Source organism: Varanus komodoensis, unplaced genomic scaffold (assembly GCF_004798865.1).
Source record: "Varanus komodoensis strain SLA01 unplaced genomic scaffold, ASM479886v1 scaffold50, whole genome shotgun sequence".
NCBI classification, from domain to species: Eukaryota; Metazoa; Chordata; class Lepidosauria; order Squamata; family Varanidae; genus Varanus; species Varanus komodoensis.
The window spans coordinates 523,951-542,290 of record NW_025336088.1 but is presented as its reverse complement, the minus strand read 5'-3'; the positions used below and the strand labels follow the sequence as shown (position 1 = coordinate 542,290).

General features: G+C 45.0%; 1 protein-coding gene across 2 annotated transcripts in view; it reads left to right on the top strand.

The window, feature by feature from the left end:
- The first annotated feature begins 1,667 nt into the window (after positions 1–1,667).
- Positions 1,668–18,340, top strand: part of FMNL1 (formin like 1) — a 115,846-nt gene continuing 99,173 nt past the window's right edge. Inside the window, exon 1 of one of the 2 annotated variants that reach the window (XM_044446925.1) lies at positions 1,668–2,352. In XM_044446925.1, coding sequence (XP_044302860.1) covers positions 2,197–2,352 — 156 coding nt within the window. In that variant the 5' untranslated portion in view covers positions 1,668–2,196. The remainder of the gene's footprint in view (positions 2,353–18,340) is intronic. The other variant, XM_044446924.1, reaches the window with a different exon arrangement.

Here is an 18,340-nt window from a genome sequence, read left to right as displayed (position 1 = left end):
GGGATTCAAGAGCCACGTGTGGCTCCGGAGCCGCGGGTTGCCAACCCCTGCTCTAGAGGTTGCTCAGAGGCAGCTGGTGGGCTACTATGGGAAGTGGACTGCTGGACAAGATCTGTGGTGTGAGCCAACAGTGTGCCTCTTTCATTAGGGTTGGAGGAGTCAAGGTCGTGAGGGAGCCCAGAGAAAGGGGCTGCTTGCATGCTTGCAGGACATCCATCTTAATCGTTTCCCCCCTTTTGCCACAGGTGGAGAACACAGAAGCATTTGGATTAGTCAAAGAACCAGAGGTTTCAAGACAATCTGAGACAGAAGGAGAGTGGCGTTTGAGTCAGAACCTTTCTTTCAAATTTAGTCAAGGGAAGAGAGCAATTTTCTTCTTCCGCCACTAGAGGGGGAACGCGGGGCCGTACTGCAGAATGCGCCACGCAGCCAAGGCCGCCAAGCCGACGTGATGATGCCCTGATGCCAGTCGACTTGGCAGCGCCTCTGAAGGTTCCCAGCAGCCTATCGCCGCCCTCTCCTCGCTGAGGGATCCGTCCACCACGCAAGCTCCCGCTGGTTGCAGCGGGTTCGACAATGGGGACGAGGCTGGCGAGTTCCCCAGAGCCCCAAGTGGGATGGTGCGGGGCGGTGAGAAACCCGCCCGGCACCCAGCAAGCAACAACACGCCGTGAAAGTGGCACGACTGCGTGCTTCTTCCCTCCACCAAAAAGTGCCAGAGATTTTAGGGACAATGGCCCCTCCTCCGTCCCCGTTTCCTCCCCTGCCTCGCCTCCATCAAGGCAGACAGGCAGGCTCGGTTCTGGCTGGAAATTGCCTTCCGCGCCACCCCGCGCACCAGGAGGCCTGTTTTCTCCGGCCTCGGCTTTGTACCGGGGCTCAGTCCTGGAATGCCCAGCCCCTGCCCCCGGAGCAGCATCAGAAGCCAAGGCTTGTACGTGGTTTTGAAGCCGCGCAGCACGCCTATCCCTGTCCGCCTGGGCAACCTCCAGGCATGCTTGTGTCTCCTCTGAGCAATTAAGTTCCTCCAGATTAAAGCACGATCCTCCAACGCACCCAGCCAGCCAGCCAGCCACCCACCCACAAGCGCGCACACGCGCGAGGGAAGTCAGTCCATGGGCGCTGAGACCCAGAGCGCGCTCCGTCCCCCTCGCGCTTCCACGCTGCCCTCCGCCGCTGTTCCCGCTCTCTTGCTGGCGCGTCGCCTCTCCAGCAGGTGACTCGGCGGTTTCCTCCTCCATCCATCCATCCATCCATCCATCCATCCATCCATCCATCCATCCATCCTCTCGCCCTCTCCCTTCAGGCCGGGGCGATCGTGCTCGGGAATGGGCAAGCCGCCGCGTCCTGCGCTCCCGCGGCCGCCGCCTCCTCAGTTTTGGCGAGCTGCTCGTCATCACAGCCTCGGCAGACGCCGTGCAGTCCCTGCGGCTGCCTCCGGCTCCTCCTCGCCGAATTGAACGCGGGCAGCTCATACGCTGGGAAGAGGACCAGATTTAGCCACCGAGGTCGCAATCCGAGAAGAGGAGCTGCCAGCACCGGCAAAGTTGCCTCTCGATTTCATTCATTCATTCGTTTCTTTCTTTATTTCCAAGAAAGGCACCTGCGCCGGGACTTCCTGCTCGCAGAGCAACCGCTGCTCGTTTCGGTCCTTCCTCTTTTGGGGCAGGGAGGGAGGCGAGGGGGAAGTTTGCCGAACGGCCGACTTCGTTGATTTTCGAGACCACACGTTGCCTTCCTGCTCGAGATTTTCACGAATGGAGCTTTTTTCCAAGGAAACGGCCCTCCTGGATTCTACTGACAAGGCAGCAGGGACCTAATGAGGCTGAGGACGGAGCTGACCGGCGTGAGCGCCTCCGTGGCCCCGGAGGAGAGGCGCTGAGAAGTCACCTTGCCGGCTGACCCACTCCACTCCCCATCAGTCCAGCGGCTTCTTCAAGCCCCTGAAAGCAAAAATCATGGATAGCCGGCTCCGTTGAGCATCTGCACTTAAGGAATTTCTCTCTGACACGTGTTTCTGGAACAAACACGCCCCTCCTATTTTTCTCCAATTTGGCAGGGGTGGAAGTTTTGTTTTTTTAGGGGGGAGTGCGGCGACACCCTTTGACCTGTTTGCTCCTTCAGGAAAAGTTCCTGCCTGTTTTCATTTTGTAGGACACTTTTATGTGTTTTATTCTGTACAAATAAAAGCTAAGGATGGGCAACGCAGCTAGCAGTGTGGAGATGTCTCCAGCAAAGGAGATTAAAAGTCAACCATCAGCCTCTTCACCTCTGCCCCCCAAACAGCCTGCGCCCCCCAAACAACCCATGCCCAGCACTGGGGAACTGGAAGAACGATTCACCCATGTCCTGGTAAGTATCTGCTGGTTTTCCTTCACTTGAACCTCTTCCTCCCCATCCCTCCGCCACTTTCCCAACCGTAACTCCAACTATGTTCCCTTTCCCAGTTTCTGGCTCACTGGCTGTGGAGTGTCTGTCTTTACACCCCAGTGGAAAACTAATGTAACAAGGGTTCTACTCAGAATTGCCATAAGTGGGGTTAACAACAGGCAGAAGTATGAATTTCTCTCCTCCTCATCAACTAAACTGGGAATTAATCTGAGTTGATGCTGCTGGTAATAAATGGACAGCAAGGGCAATGTGAGAATTGCCATGCTGGGCTCTTTTATTCTGCTTAATGCTGTTTGGGCTGCCTTTCTCTGATTCTGTTGAAAGCAACATCTGGTGCAGCTTACAAACTGTCAAGTCTAGAGCTAATACCATGGTCAAAATGAACAGGGCTTGGATGATCATGGATCACATGCTGCTTGGTGTGGAGATTTTTGCCCAAGGAAGAGGTTTGTGACTACTGAATGGGGATGGACACGGTTCATTCAACTGAAGGGGTACACACTCTTTTGTAGCCTGCATCTTCCCAGAGAGGGTTGCACTGTCCTCCTCAATGTTTGCTGGAATTGGTCTGTTGTAGATTGCAAGCTCTCCAAGGTAGAAGACAGTGTTCCCTCTCATGGCTGGTGTTAAATTGATGTTAAGTAACTAGCATCCCCTACTTTAGGTCCTCAGATGTTGTTGGACTGCAGTTCCCATCACTGTGATGACTGGGGGGATAGGAATTACAGTCCAGCACCATTTGGAGATGGGAAAGAAAGACTGCCCTAGCCGTAGCCCTGTCAAAATTCCACACAGCAGTCCCTTCACCTTCAAGGCTGCTGACCTCTACAGCAGATACTTCTCCTGGGCCTTGCTCTGAGTTTGGCCTTTTCAGATCTTGACCTACGTGGGAATTCCAAGGCTAGAGAAAGAGCAACTTGAGCATCCTTTCTGTTATCTGCATAGGTTAGGACACATCTCCACTATCCTGGGGACAAGGAAACTGAACCTGAGTACAGATCCCAACACACTGTAGTTTCATACTCAAGCACCCCGCTACACTCACCTATGAAAAATTTTAATTTAAAATTGAGTCATCTCTGTGTCTGTGGTTCCTGTTAAAATTTTGCTTGCATTTTCCATCTCCTTGCATGAGCTATGCAGCTGCATGGTATGAGGTTGGGGGAGGGACCATGTGAGATCTGTAGCTCTCTGCTTTGAAGACATGTTGGAGTTGTGCCTCTGATTAGCTCTGCTCTCTTTCTCACCACATGTATTCAGTGTGAAGGCTGACTCATTTGAAGAGAAGGGGAGCTGATATGTAGAGGATCTTTCTTTGAGGGGCAGAGAACTGGATTTTGGTCTTTTCCATCTCTACCAGTTAAGAAACATGTTCTCCTGAGTTCTTTAAAGTAGATTCATTTCCTCTTTTTGCTATTTTATCCATTATATTGTGCTTGTAGAGCCCTTGGAGTGGTAAGCATGTCAATCTTCCTCCCCCCTCACATATAGCAAGTGCATCTGTGTGAGTGTGATACCTATTCAGTGCACTAGTGGATGTTAGTTTAAATCAGAGAAAATGCTAGTTGTTTTGCATTAGGAGACACCAAGGTTGTATTCTTATGTATGTGGCATGGCAGTACAAGTTACACAGCAAATGTTGTGACTGCATTTTTAAGGCTTTTCTTTATACAAAGAAATGTACTGATTCATATTTTGCAGATAATGTTAAATAAAAATAGACCACTCTGGATACCTCTAGCATGGTATTTGTGCCCTGCACTATAACCCAGAACCTGTCTTTTTGGAAAAAGGAGATGTTAGGAGCACTTGGGGTCAATTGATTGTTTCCAAATAATTGCACTCAACAGCATCTATGGTGAACTTGCAGGAGAAAAGACTTGAGGCTACAGAGGAATCCAACTAAGATGAGAAGCAAGCTTTTCATCTCACGACCATTCAAGACCACTTTGTAACAACCGATTCCTTCAGTGGTCCAGCATAGATAGCTGGATTAGAAATGGGGATTAACAATGGTTGCTGCTTGGGCTAAATCCAACCACCCAAATAGTACTTTTTACTTATTTTTGTCCCTCAGTTGGCAACCCAAAGATGAGAAAAGTGTATAGTAGATTTGGTGGCCATTTCTTCACCCAATATATCCCCCTCAGAACATTTCCTCAGTACAATGACTGGCGTCCTGGGTTGTAGGATGAAACTGCTGCAAGTGCTGAACTTCATATGAAGTTCTGTTTGACTAAAAATGTATACGCGTTCCTACGTCAATAGCAATGAGATGATATTTCAAGGGCTGCTGCAATGCTGTAGTTGTGCATGGAGGCACCTTGTTCCAAACCCATCTTGCCACAAACTAATCAAGTAAATCTGGGCAAGTCATCATAGCTTAATCCATAGCTAACCATCTGCAACATGGGGACAATTATCTTGACCTTCTGTAGAGGGTTGTTAGAAGGATTACAGAAACCCTTCATACTAACAACAATCTTTTTGCTCAAAGTGACACAGGAAAGTTAGGAAGCAAGTTGCTGAAGAATGAAGGCAAGGTTGGAGCTAGGACTTAGTGCTCCAGACTCTGGTTTTAGTGCCAGAGTTCAGCCTGGAACACATGTGAAATAACAATTAAAAATACAATTTAAAAATCCCCAGGGATAGGGAACTTCTTTCAGCACAAGAGACAAATTCCAATGCTGGCATGTGTATACTTAATATCATCTCTGATTGTCAGTTTGTTAAACTGTCCTTCTACGCCTCCCACTGGGAGTGCAACACCTCTCCTTACTTAATGGTAGACTCAACTGGGGATTCTGGTTTAGAATAGACCCACTGAAATCAGTGGATTTAAGTCAGACATGACTAACAAGTCCTACTGATTCCATTGAGTCTACTTTAAGTATGATTAAATCCCAATCCATCACATTATTTTCAATAACAACAACACCAACACCAACAACAGAGACCTGCATCACAAAATTTAGAGAAATGTGAGTATCGAAGGAAAACTGGTTTGGTTTTGGGAATAAGGTTATATTAAATGTTAAATATTAGCATGTGAACCAATTTAATTTCCCCCCATCCCTAATAAGGGATTATTTTAGAAAATTTAGAGCAAAAGAAGATGACCTGTCCCACACAAGCGCACCTGAGAATTCTTATGTTCATATTCTTATGAAATGGAGGTTGAAAACCGATAGTTTGGAGCAAGGCATTGGTACTAATGGATGCTCCAGATATGGGGACAGGCAAGGAAACGAGTGGACGGTGGTTGGGGGGGAGGGACAGCAGTTGGGGGCAGTTTCACAGAAGCTTTTTTCACACCTCAGGTGGCATGTGGGCTTGTGACAGTGCTGGTGTGTATGTGCTTAATAACATCTCTAATTGCAAGTTTGCTCCCTTTTAACGGTCCCTCTGATGAGTGCGACACCTCATCTTTCTTAATGGTAGTATCAGCTGGGAATTTAAGGTGGTAAATCACAGTCAGCCAAGTTTTCTTTTTGTTGCTGCTGTGCTAGGTAAATTAAAATGTTTCTGTTTCCCTTTCCTCCACTCCCCCTAGCTCATTCTGTGCTGAATGGCATAGCAACAGCATAATTAATAATCAAGGGTGGATGATTTTCTCTCTTTCATGACTAACACTTCTTTGTCTATACTCAAATGTCTGGTGGAGACCAGAAGTGTCTTGATCTGACATTTGGAATAAAAGGGGAATCACCTACTCCATTAACTTTGCGTATCTTCTCCTAATGGCCAGGCAGTGGTGTCTCCTCAAGACATTGCATAGGTTTGACGTGGCCTATCACTACCCTAGGCCAACCGTTCCCAACTGTTTTCAGTCATGGAACCTTTCTGAAGACATTTTTTTTCTGCGGACCCCTACTTCTACCCCTGATTTTTACTAGGCATTGTGAACCCACAGTGTTCTTCCTTCTTTCATCTGCTCCTATTGCCTGAGTGCTTTGCATAATGTAGTAGGTTTGGAAATAACAAGAAAACATTTTAAAAATAATGAATGAATAAAGCAAGTATATGGTTACATCTGAAATAAATTCTTTCAGTTATTCCCAGCACTATGCAATAGAGTCCTAAGAACCGAATGACGTGATGCATTTCCTTGTTTGCTGCTTGGATGCCAACTGACAATCGAATAGTTGGCCTCGTGTGGTTTCATTTTAAAATCAGTTTTAAATTTGATTTTTGAGATTTTTTGCAGAACCCCTACAAGGCTTTTGCAATTTGGGAACACGGTTTGGGAGCTACTGCCCTACGCAATTGTTCATTTTGTCATTCTGGTCAGGACCAGCCTGGGTGGGATCAGTGAAGCAATGGAAAGCAGGCACAAAAAGTCTTTTGCCCCTGGCCACCAATGTAGGTGTCCTAGCTGCTTTTATCTGCCATGGGAATGCAAAGGGTTCGGCTTGTCCTGAGAAGGAGCAAGTGTGTGGCCCATCATGGCTTGTCTTTAAATGTGCTAGTCTAAACCATACATTCCCTCAAGGTTTTGACATCGCTCTGTCTCTCTCAGTTTATAATCTCAACAAGCCTGTGAAGCAGATGAGCTGGTATGTGTACACATGTATGTGTGTGAGAAAAATAATATATTTATTGTACTTGTAGATCTTCCAAGTAGCAAAATTATGGTTGACCATGACTTGCCCAAGGCCAGTTAGTGAGCTTCAAGCCTGAGTGGGAATAGAATTTGGGTCTTCCCCAGTCCCACTCCAGGACTGCCCACTATACTCCATGGGCCTTCATAGACAGCTGTTAAAATAGCTGTCTGCCCTGATTTTGGGTGTTGGGAGGGTAATTCTTAACAGATGAATTAATGGATTTCTAACAGCTGCCTAGATATATCTGCCGTAACCTGTTGCTGTCCTCACAAGGGGCAGAGGGGGATGGGGTCTGTGCTGAATTGCATGGAAGTCAGGCTCTTTCCATTCCACAAGCCAAAGAAAGAGCTGTAAAAAAATGTGACCTTTGCATATCTTTTCAGCACATGGCTAAGATGAAAAGGCCCCCTTCTTTCTCTCTTGTGACTGCTGGGAATCCCAGTCCGAAGACCTCATGCAACATTGCCAGTTTCATCACCGATGGGATACTCTTTACCCATCTTACTGCCAAAAGTGCTCATAACTTTATGCAAGAAGGAATAGAGTTAGCAAATTTTAGGCATTTTTGTAAGGGAAACTACTGCCCTTAATGGCTGTCTACATTTTATTTGTCTCCTGGTAGTTTGCTTTCCTTCTGGACCATTTAATCTAAAGTGTTTCTTGAATCATGATGCTATTGGCTAGGAAGATAAGCACTAGTCATATTGCAAGGCCTGAACTGTAAAGACAACTAAATTGTAGGAATATATCTTTCTTGGAAGATATAATAGGAATAAATAAAAGCCTATTGTCAGACCTCATGACTTGTGAAAAACTTGAGGAAAACGCTTGAACTAGCAAGGTAACTCCAAATCTAGACCAAGAAGATATGAGTTGTGTGTATCTGCATAATGGAGTTTGCATATCCTGCATATTTTGTTTTGCTTTTGCTAGTCCTGAGGAGCAGGGAGAAGCCAAGGACCTGCCACATGTAGAGGGTATGTACAGCTTTGGCTTAGAAGCATGTGGGCCTCTGCACCCAAGGAGGTCACTTAAATAGATCCGTGGCACCTGATGCCAGGGTTTCCTTCTTTTTAAATATTATTCAGAAATTTGCCTACATTTTGGAGTCCTAAGTCTTCAGGTACCTCCATCATTTGCTGAAAGGGAACTCTCCCGTGAAGTTCTGCAACCCCGTGAATGCAGAACTTCTCCAACATTCAAAGCTTCCTTTGCAGATTTCCATGCATTGAGGATAATCTTCTTTGCAGGGTTCCCCAGTGACTTTTATCTTTTCTGTGCTGCAACTTAACATGCTCTTTATTTCTTTCTAGAGAGAAGTGAAATGTGACTCAGTCAAGGACAAAGCCAGTGCAAGCCTGGACTGTGGTAGTTTTTGCCTGTCCATCCAAACATAGCTTGTATGACTTGCTGAGTTGGCATCAGGTCACCAGACAGCTTGTTCTCATTGTGTAGCTTCCTTTCCCCCTTTCAGAATGGGAAAGTAAATGATGTGGGTGAGAATGCAATGGCGGATATTAAGAATGGGGAGGCTCAAAGCACTTATTTCAAAATGGGGAGCCCTGAGGTCACTCAGCTCAAAAGCCTAACAACATAATCCCATGTCTGCTTCCTCAGAAATAAGTGCCAATGTGTTTTATAGGCCTTGCTCCTAAGCAAGGGTTGCACCTTGTGTGTGGACCCCCCATTATCCCTGGCTGCCTCTGAAAAACCACAGCATTAATGGCACTGGTGAAGCTGGATCTGTGGGAAGGCACAGGGCTACTGGAGAACCAGCTTTGCCACAGAGATGCAGACAGAAAAGGGAGCTGCTGAAGAGAGGGAATCCCATATTGATTGAAATAATACACCAAATCTCTATCCGGGAACATTTAAATAACTTTCAAGGCTCAATTGCTTACGTTAATCTGTATATGTTACACTGATGAGCAGGCAGAGGAAATGAGTTTGTTGCAAGTCATTTCCACCTTTTAGTGGGCTCAGAGTTCAGCTCTTGCGAAAGTTTGGCTTATTTGCCAATAAAAACCATGTCTAAGGAGATGTGGGGAAAGAAAGAAGCAATTCAGATGAAACAGATCACTACCAAAGTAAACTTCAGCATGTTACTATAATGCAAAATGTAGCAAGGCAAAATCAGCCTTTATGATGATAGTCTAACATTGTAATTATATCATGCAGGTGCTTTTGTATAAATGAAATCATTGTTTCAGCTACTGCCTTTTGCTAATTGCTATGTTTATCATAACGTTTGTGAACATAATGCCTGGCAGTGTTGGACGTAGGATGGATTCATGCAACTTGACTGACAGAATGTTTGACTCATGATGAAAAGTATGAATGGACTCTTTTTCATTACTCATGTGGACCCCAAAGTCTTCCAGAGGCCAGTGTAGCCAAAAGACTGCCAAAAAAGGCTGGCCATCCCTGCTTTGCTAGGATTGTATTTGAGGTAATATCTGGAGAGGAGCTCAGTTGAGGAGTACAGAGGGTTGTACCTTCAATCCCTAGTATCCTCAGAAGAGGATCTCAGGTAGCTGGGCTGGAAAAGACCTGATGGAGGCTTTGGACACCCTTTACCAGCAATAGTGGGCTAAATGGAATAATGGTTTGATTTCATATAAAGCAGGTCCATATTTCTGGATCTCTGACCTTTAACCTACAATAGCACATGCTTGTTTAGGATGTTTGTATATTGTGCAACTTGATACTGCAATAGTCTAGTGGTAAATGCAAATGTATGAGAGATGTCCAGCTTCTGGAGGTAAAAGATGTTTTGGATGTAGTACAACACAAGTTTGCATTTGGACCTAAATTGGCCTGCTGATGGCTCAAGAGCTGGACTGACTCCGTCTCTTGTATGGACAATAGAAATATAACTCTGTCTCTTGTATGGACAATAGAAATACAAAATTCTGACATTTTCTACAGATAACAGTGTAGTTTTCACACTCATAGTGCTAGCACCCAAAGCTGCAGCACATAAAACCAACCATTAGCCATGCTAGCCAAATGGAACTTCTGTGTTCAGAGGTAGACATGCTGACTTACATTAAAAATCTGGGGCTTCAGAACAATGAGAACTTTTAAAATAAACTCCACTTCCTGTTGATGTCTTCCGGTGCTGCCAACACTACACACACCCAAATGTGTTCTCATTTCATTTTAAGTGGTACAGAAAGGAAGTGATGACTTTGATAGGCATCATGATGCAACGGCTTTTCGTTGTGCAGAAAGGTACCAGCAGGGCCCCTCCCTGTGGGATGCATTTGCATTTCCTGCTCAGTGAGCCTCAAACCATTTTATGCAGTGAAACTGATAGATCCCTCTGTCTACGGCTTGCCAGAAGTACCATGTATAAAAGCAGCCACTTAATGGGCCTGAAGATTTTCTCAACAGTACACTGCGCAAGCGTCCCGGGTCTTTGGGCTTGGTCCCAGACCCTGCCTTTAGGCCAGGAACTGAAATCTCTGGGCTGTGGGCCCCTGGAAGTACCGTTGCCACAGGGGCCCTCTTCCATTTCCTTTCCCTTGCATCTCTAAATGTAGAAGTAAGTCCCTGCTGCCACACCACCTGTTCTTCCAGGCCAGCTGCACACAAGCCTGGGGAAAGATGAGGAGGGGGCGGCAGCAGCCCAGTGGGACAGAAGGGTCACAGAAGGGAGGCCAAGTGACCAGACAGGTAGAAACAGCAGCCACCAACATGCCCTGCCTTTGGTGCCAGACCAGCCCATTCAGGAAACTGACTAACTCATTGGCAGCAGCCCAACCTCCCTGCTGAGTAGCCTGGCGTGGACCACTGTGTGAATGAGGATGAGGAGGCACAGAGGAAGAAATCAGGTTGCAGGGGCATTGGCATGGCCCCAGCTTTATTCCTGGAGCCTAACGGTCTGTGGGTGCCCATAGAACATTTTCTGTCAGCTAAATTGCCTGGGAGGACTTTTTTTGGGGGGTGGGTGACAGATGTAAATGGTGGGTGAATCCTCTCCCCTCTCCTCTCTCCATGCTGTTTTTGCACACATGCATACCTCTTGCCCAATCCCCTGCTACCTGAACCTTAAAAAAAAATCATCCTTCTTTTTGTACCAGTGCAAGTTTTTTTCTGAGCTTTATTCCTATGAGCAGGTGGGGCAAGATTTAATTTAGTATATTTTTATACTGCTTAGTAACTGAAACCTTCTGGTTTATTTACAAAAATTGTAACCTTAAAATTCAATGTTGCAGCTCCCATATATAGGCAACCAAGTAAACAAGCAACAGAGTCACATTTACAGTATATGCAAAACAATTCAAAAAAATTGGGGGGATTTCCAGGGGGAATCACAGTTGTAGGGAATGGTTAGCTCTCACTGCATGTTGTGGATGCTCAGAATCCTGCCTCTGCTTGAAGGTTAAGCTTAGCGAAATGCAGATGAAACAGAGGTAGATGGAGAAGACAGTGGGTGGGGGGGAAGGGGTTTGCCCTGCTGAGGAGTTTACCAATTTGAGCAATAGGTCCTTCCCCAAGTAGGCGTTACATCTTGTGTGGGTGGTATGGTTTCTCCTGATCTTTTGTGGGTCTCCCTGTGGGGCTTTCCAGTGGGCTCCATTTGTCTCGGTGTCTCCATCCTCCTCCTGCCTCTGCTACTCTTCCTTGGTCTCTTTCCAGGCCCCCCGCTGTCTCCTCCAAGCTGCCCAGTCCTAGTTCCATCCTCCCCCTTTCTCTGATCGCTAACCCACACTTGTTTCTTCCTGCCTGACTTCTTCTCTGCTTCTATGCACAACATGCCCTCTTTCTTCTGTAAATTAATCGATTATGTTTACCGTTTAACTTTTGGAGCAAAATCCAAGTAGGTATTAGGAAAGCAATTTGGAGGTGACCTCCCAATTCACTCTTGAGATATTTTTGGATTAGCATTCTGGTCAAATTTTTGAAACTCCATTTTGGTGTTAAACACATGCACATTTCTTTCCACAATTTTTATCCTTGTTGTTATTGTTATCATTATTAATTACATTTCTATACCACCTGTAGCTGAAGTTCTCTGGTCAGTTTACAACATATAAGTCACCCATCCAGATTTTAAACATATCCAGCCCTGCTTAGCTTCCAAGATTAGGCAGGATCAGGCAGTTCAGGCTATATGGAAGCACCCTATAAAAAGTGCTCTGTAGATAAAAAAGAGAGCTAAAGATGGGTGTCATCTGTATCTTGATGACACCTCAGCCCACACCCATGCATAGCCTCCCCCAGCAGTTCTGGATACAAGTTGAATAGCAAGGGAGATAACATTGTACCTTGCAAAGACCTGGAATATAGTTACCACAGAACAGAGCAATAGCCTCCAGCATCAGCTCCTGAAAACAGCATCTGAGTAGGAATGGAACCACTGGGAAACAGATGATATCAAAAGCCAGTGAGAGGTCTAGGAGAACTGCTCCATCTCATTTTTGACAAAGACCATCCCACAAAGCAATTTCCGCCTGAAACTAGACTTACAGCTAGAGGGAATTAGATTTAGAAAATAAGTTTCATCTAAGGATGTCTACAGTTGATTATCAACCACTCACTTGAGCACTTTGGCGAGATGCTAATGTCAGCCCATAGCTGTTGTTTACTTCTGAGTCCAGGTTAGGTTTATTTTGGAGTGAGCTGACTGCTGCTTCTTTTAAAGAGGCTGTTGCCACTCCTCTCTCTAGGATGGATTCACAACCTCCTGCTTATGTTCCCAATACCTATTTGAAGCCTGTGGGGAACTTCAGAGGATTCACCCCTTTTCATCAGGCTCTCCAGAAGTAATGGCTTGAGTCACCACTGTGCACCTTCCCAAGCATTCAGACTGCGAAGGTGGCAAGCTGCTTTTAAAGACTAAGCGATCTATGCCATATTGAATAGATCTCTTCTAGAGTGTTTCTGTTCTTCACTTTTAGTGAGGAAGTCTTATTCTTTCAGCAGGTTGGACAAGTGGACCTCTGAGGTCTTTCTCACTTCTGTGATCATGGTGATATTCCTCATACACTCGGTTAGCATGTGAAAGAGCTGAAGCCAACACACAAAGCTGGATGTGATTCCTTGTCATGGCAGGATGGAGGCATATCTGTGAAGGAAGAGAACTTCACTGATGCAGGGAAGAAACTGAAAGCCTGAAGGGCATAGTGAAAAAAGAAGTGCTTCTGTGGCTGATTAACTTGAGGCTGGGAATGCCACTGCAGTATCTAGATTGCTCACTCCATCTGTAATCCTCCCTGACTGAAATCTGGAGTGATGACCAAGATACTATCATTCACAGCTCATCTGAGATCCTACCAGACTTTACATAGAACTGGTAGGTCAAGTGCAAATTTTAGAGGCAAGGAGTGTGTGAAATATCTACCAAATGTGAAACATTAAATGAGGTTTCAAGGGGAATAATTGCTAGACTATTCCTGTTTCATAAGGAAATCCAAGTGGTAATTGGGTAGCCTTTGGCCACCCTTCTTGGCAGTATTGGGTTGGTGCTTCAAATATGATGCTTCAGCAAATCCCAAGAGAGGGCATTCCTACTTCCTTAATAACTATCTTAAGACATTCTCAATGCCAGGGTCAGGCCTGAATCTAGACCAGGAGGTGTGTTCTTTCTAGCAAAGTGGCTGGAGAAGCTGAAGATACAGATCAGGCAAAAGCAGTGGTAGTTTCCAGCCATTTGTTTCCACTGCCACAGCGGTGTTCTTTTTCCACCTTCAACAGTCAGTCTGTATTCTGAGAAGGTTTGATCCTCAACGGTCAGTTAAGGTTATGGTGAATTTTCCTAAAAACTTTTTATACTTTTGAAAATCTTTGTGTTCCCTTAAGACTGATGAAGCTTCCCTCTTGTGCATAGATGGTATTGTTTTGGTTACATAAGCATTGACTCTTGGAGAACATTGTTGGCATGTAGAATGAGATGATGCCCAGCCTGGTGATCATATTGCTTCATATTGCTTGTCATTTCTCTTGTTGCTTGGATGAGGCCTGAATGCACACGGGTGGCAGTTAAAGCTCCCAGAAGTTAGGCTTGAAGTTCCATGGATGCTAACCTCCTCCTTGACCATGTAGGGGAAGAAGGGAAATCTCAGATGCAGAGCTTGACTCAAAGAGTTCTGTCATAGACCAGGACCTCAAACCCTCAGCCTTAGAGGATTCCAACCCTTCATCTTCCAAGGAAGCTCCAGAGTTAAGAGTTCAGGAAGAGGATTTGGTCATAGAAAGGTATCACAGGTCTTGCACTTCTTGTGGCATAGCTCCCCAAAAAGTTCTAGGAGTCAGTGACTGACAGAGAGAGGAAGCTGTCTTGCCATCTTCTGACTCTGGCCATGGGAACATTCACATGTCACAGCTCAAGGAATAATGGGCTCAAAGCAGAGGAAGCCAGATTCCAGCTGAACACTGGGAAGAACTTCCTGACAGTTAGAGCCGTGGAACCAATTACCTAGGGAGGTTGGGGGCTGCCCCACACTAGGGGCATTCAGGATGCAACTGGACAGCCATCTGAGAAGGATGGCTTAACTTGGAGTCCTGCACTGAGCAGCGTGGAGGACCTGATGGCCTTCTTGGCCCTTTCCAACTCTACTAATCTATGATTCTATGATTCTCACATCATCACAACTCGAAGCTGCTCAAAAAGACTAGATCCTTTAAAAGATGGGTCCATTTAAGAGATAAAAGACCAGTTGACACAGTCACTGGAAGTTAAGCAAGCCACTGTGGCTCGTTTAACCTTTGGTACATGCAGGGAGTCTATACTGCCTCAATATCTGCCTGCACAGCTTGCGTTGCCCGAATCTGGGCAGCATCACTTGTTGGAGAGGAAAACAACTGTCAGATAATCTAACAAGCCTTGAGTGACTTGAAAATGGATAGTTTAATCCTCAGAGATTGTGGGCTGGTGGACTCAACTGAAGGGGGGTTAACAAACCACCATGGCTTCTTAACCACCTGAGCATGCCAGTCAGATTTGCATAATTATGCTCACTTGTGCAACTTCTCCTGTTTTCCAAACTTGGTGAAGTGAGTAACACAGAAGTAACTGGGTTTCTCTAGGCCTAGTGTGAATTCTGACTATAACAGGATTGCTTATCCCAGAATGGGAGAGATCTTGCCTGTCTCTTTCGACTGCTTTTGAACCTTAGATTCATTTTACTTTGAACATGTGAACAAATAACAGAGAGAAATGGCTGAACCACAGAGGAACTGGAAACCCAACTGACAGTGTGGCCAGAATTTCTTCCATCTATTGGTCCCCACCCCTCCCTTCACATCAATAAAGCAAACCTAGAGGCACAAAACTGAAGGACATGTGGGAGAGACGCAGTCCATTATATGCATTGTAAAAACACTTAACAGGAGACTTCAAGTTGGTGCATGGCTCAGATAAGTACCTTTCTGGCGAGAGAGCCATGGGGTACCGAAGATGTTCTTAAGCGAGAAAGCGAGCAGCCAGACAGTAATGGCAAGGTGTTTTAAATGCACACTGTTGGGGTCAAAACAATACAAGTAAAAAAAGAGTCTTGTCTTTCTTTGTTTCCTGGGCTGTAACCTTTCATAAGTTCTTGTTGCTTATACTCCAGTTCTTTCTCAAATCCGTCAAACTTTTCCATCCTTATTCTTATCCACATGTACGCACAAGGGATATGATATTATGGGGATCTCTGAGAGTGCTATGAAAGATCTGGTGTGTGTGTGCGTGTGTGTGTGCGCGCGCGTGCACATTCTGAGATCCCACAGAAGTTCAGAAAAGCCGTAGGCTAGAACATCAATTGCAGAATTTAGCTTTCTAAGCGTCTTTGGGTTGCAGGATCACAGATGGTTGGTACTGTTGCTTTATCTTTTCTGTGTTTTGATTGTTGTGATTTTATTGTTGTAATATGTTTACAACAAGAAAACAACAATATATTGTTGAAATATATTTAAGTTTATACCATATTTGATTATGTATATTATTATCATTGTATTTTGTAACCTGTCCATATTTTGGCTAATAGGTGGGATAGAAATCTAATAAATAAATAAGGCTCTTGGCCGGGTGGAATATGCAAAGAGCTGCAGCGGATGCTGCCTGCTGTAACGGGCATAGCTCTGCCAGCAGCCTGCCACCCAGGATTTACCAAGAGGGAGGCAAAGGGCAGGTGGCAGCTGCTCCAAAGAGTGGCAACAGCTGCTTCGCTGCTGCCCGCAGGGTTTGCCACAGCAGAAGGGCAGCTGGCAGGTCTCTGGAGCACCCACCTGCCTTGTGCTGGCCTGGAGAGGCAGCAGTGGCCCTGGCAAAGCAGCAATTTCTCAGGAGACTGCCAGTAAGGAGTGAGTGAGGGGAACAGCAGGAGGGAGTTTGTAGAGTGAAGAGGTGACAGAATGAACTTTACAGACTGCAAAGGGAATGAATCACATTGTTAAATGTTCTTCCATGTAAAACTAGGTCCTTACAAGTTCAAAATCAGCAACGCAATAACAAGTGCAATGAACTGTGGGCTGAAATAAAACTTCCCCTTCCCTGATTTGCCAATGTGCTACCCAGGAAACAGGAAGAAATCAGGGAGGAGATGTGGCTGCAGAAGTTGAGACTTGACCTCATCCCTGAAAATGCTGAAATGGGTGCTTAATGTTGCATCCACAGTTATCTCAAAAATATTAATACAGAATTATTAAAATACACTGAAGAGGCAAATCTGGCAACAGAAATGGTAGGCAGTCACCTCATCCAAACAAAACATTTAGAAGCTGTCTTGCTCTGCCCTCTGCCCCAGGGGTGAGAAAGGAATACAAAATGCCTCACAGGTCTCCAGTTCTCTTGAACACAAGCCTTCCAAAACATATCAACAGTATATGATGGTGAAAATGCATCTGCTAGCAACTAAAACCCATTGGAAGTAAGTTTAATGATGTTGTTGGCATGGTGGACATAACTTTACAACTAGGACTGGTTCTGTGAGATGAGAAAAGGAGCTCTGCTTGAAAGACAAGGAATCAGAAAATTGGGTCAGATGCAAAAATGTAAGATTTTGTGGATTTTGTGCTTTGCGAAGACTTTAACTTGGTATCTTTGATAAACAGTCTTGAGCTGGCATTGTCCAAAAAAATAACAACTCTGCTCTCGTCCTCAGGATATAATAGCAGAATTCCTTTGCCTCAGATCAAAGGAAAAATCTGGAAGGTAGTTAGGCAGAGACAGTTGTTCCTTTCCAGAACTCCAGGTGTGTACAGGTGTTCCAGGATTTTGCAATAGACATATCTCATCACTGATCCCCAGCTGCAATACCAATGCAGATTTCTTTTTCACCTCCTTGTCACCCACAAGGGCTTGTAAAAAGGTTCAACTTGCTAGACAGAGGTTCAACTTGCTTTCTGCTCTTTTCCCTAAAATAACTAGTTTGTGACAACTTCAACATGAAGCAGGTCAAAGATTCTAGATGGGTTGCCAAATTACTACAAAAATTGATATAACTCTGGATCTGAATCTGAAATTTCATCAGCCAAATAATGTATAGGTACCAAGGAAAACATGACTGGGGTGGTAACCAATTGTTGTCATTCGTTTGTGTTTGTGTTTTACTGAAATTATTTTTGTCCTGTGTATGAAGTGATATGCAATCGTAGCAAAAAACAATTTATTGGGTTCTAGATCCTCATTCCTTTATTTAATTTAATTTAATATCCAGTTGTGAGGGGCAAACAAATTTGTTGTGAGCCCCTGTGATGAGAGTGAAACGATGTTGTTGTGTTCCCACTGATGATATAGGGAATGAACAGAGTTGCTTTTGCCCTGGGATGATGGTACTATTTCTTTTTCTTAATGTTTAATAATGAGAAGTGAAACAGTAATCGTGAAGCTACAGCATGTGCTGTCGGAAGGAAGTCTTTTTTCAATACTTCAGAAGTCAGCACAAGCAGATACTGGGGGAGGATATGAGTAGCAGCTTCAGAACACAACTGCAGAAATCTATACAGCTCAGTTAAAGATCCAGGTTCCTGACAATGCTTAGAAGCAGTGTCAGATATATTAATGCTTCAAGAGAATCAGTGGAAAAATAATCAACTTCCCATCTTCAAATCAATACACTGTGAGGCTTGGGAAATTACTATTTTCCTTTCAAGGAATCTTCCCTTTCTTTTTTCTGAGGTGGACCCTGCTGATGATGAGTGTTTCCACTGTTTGGTCCCACCAATCCCCAATGCTTTGCTCCATCCATGCTCCAAATTGCAACTATCATAATTTTGCTGCATTCTTTCGAAGATTTAGATCATTTTGGAGATGGCCAGCGGATGATGGGGAAGAAAACTGTAACTTGGTGATATACCTGAACTTGGGTAGATCTAAGAAGCCTAAAACAGACTGGCTTCAAAGTTCTCATTTATTT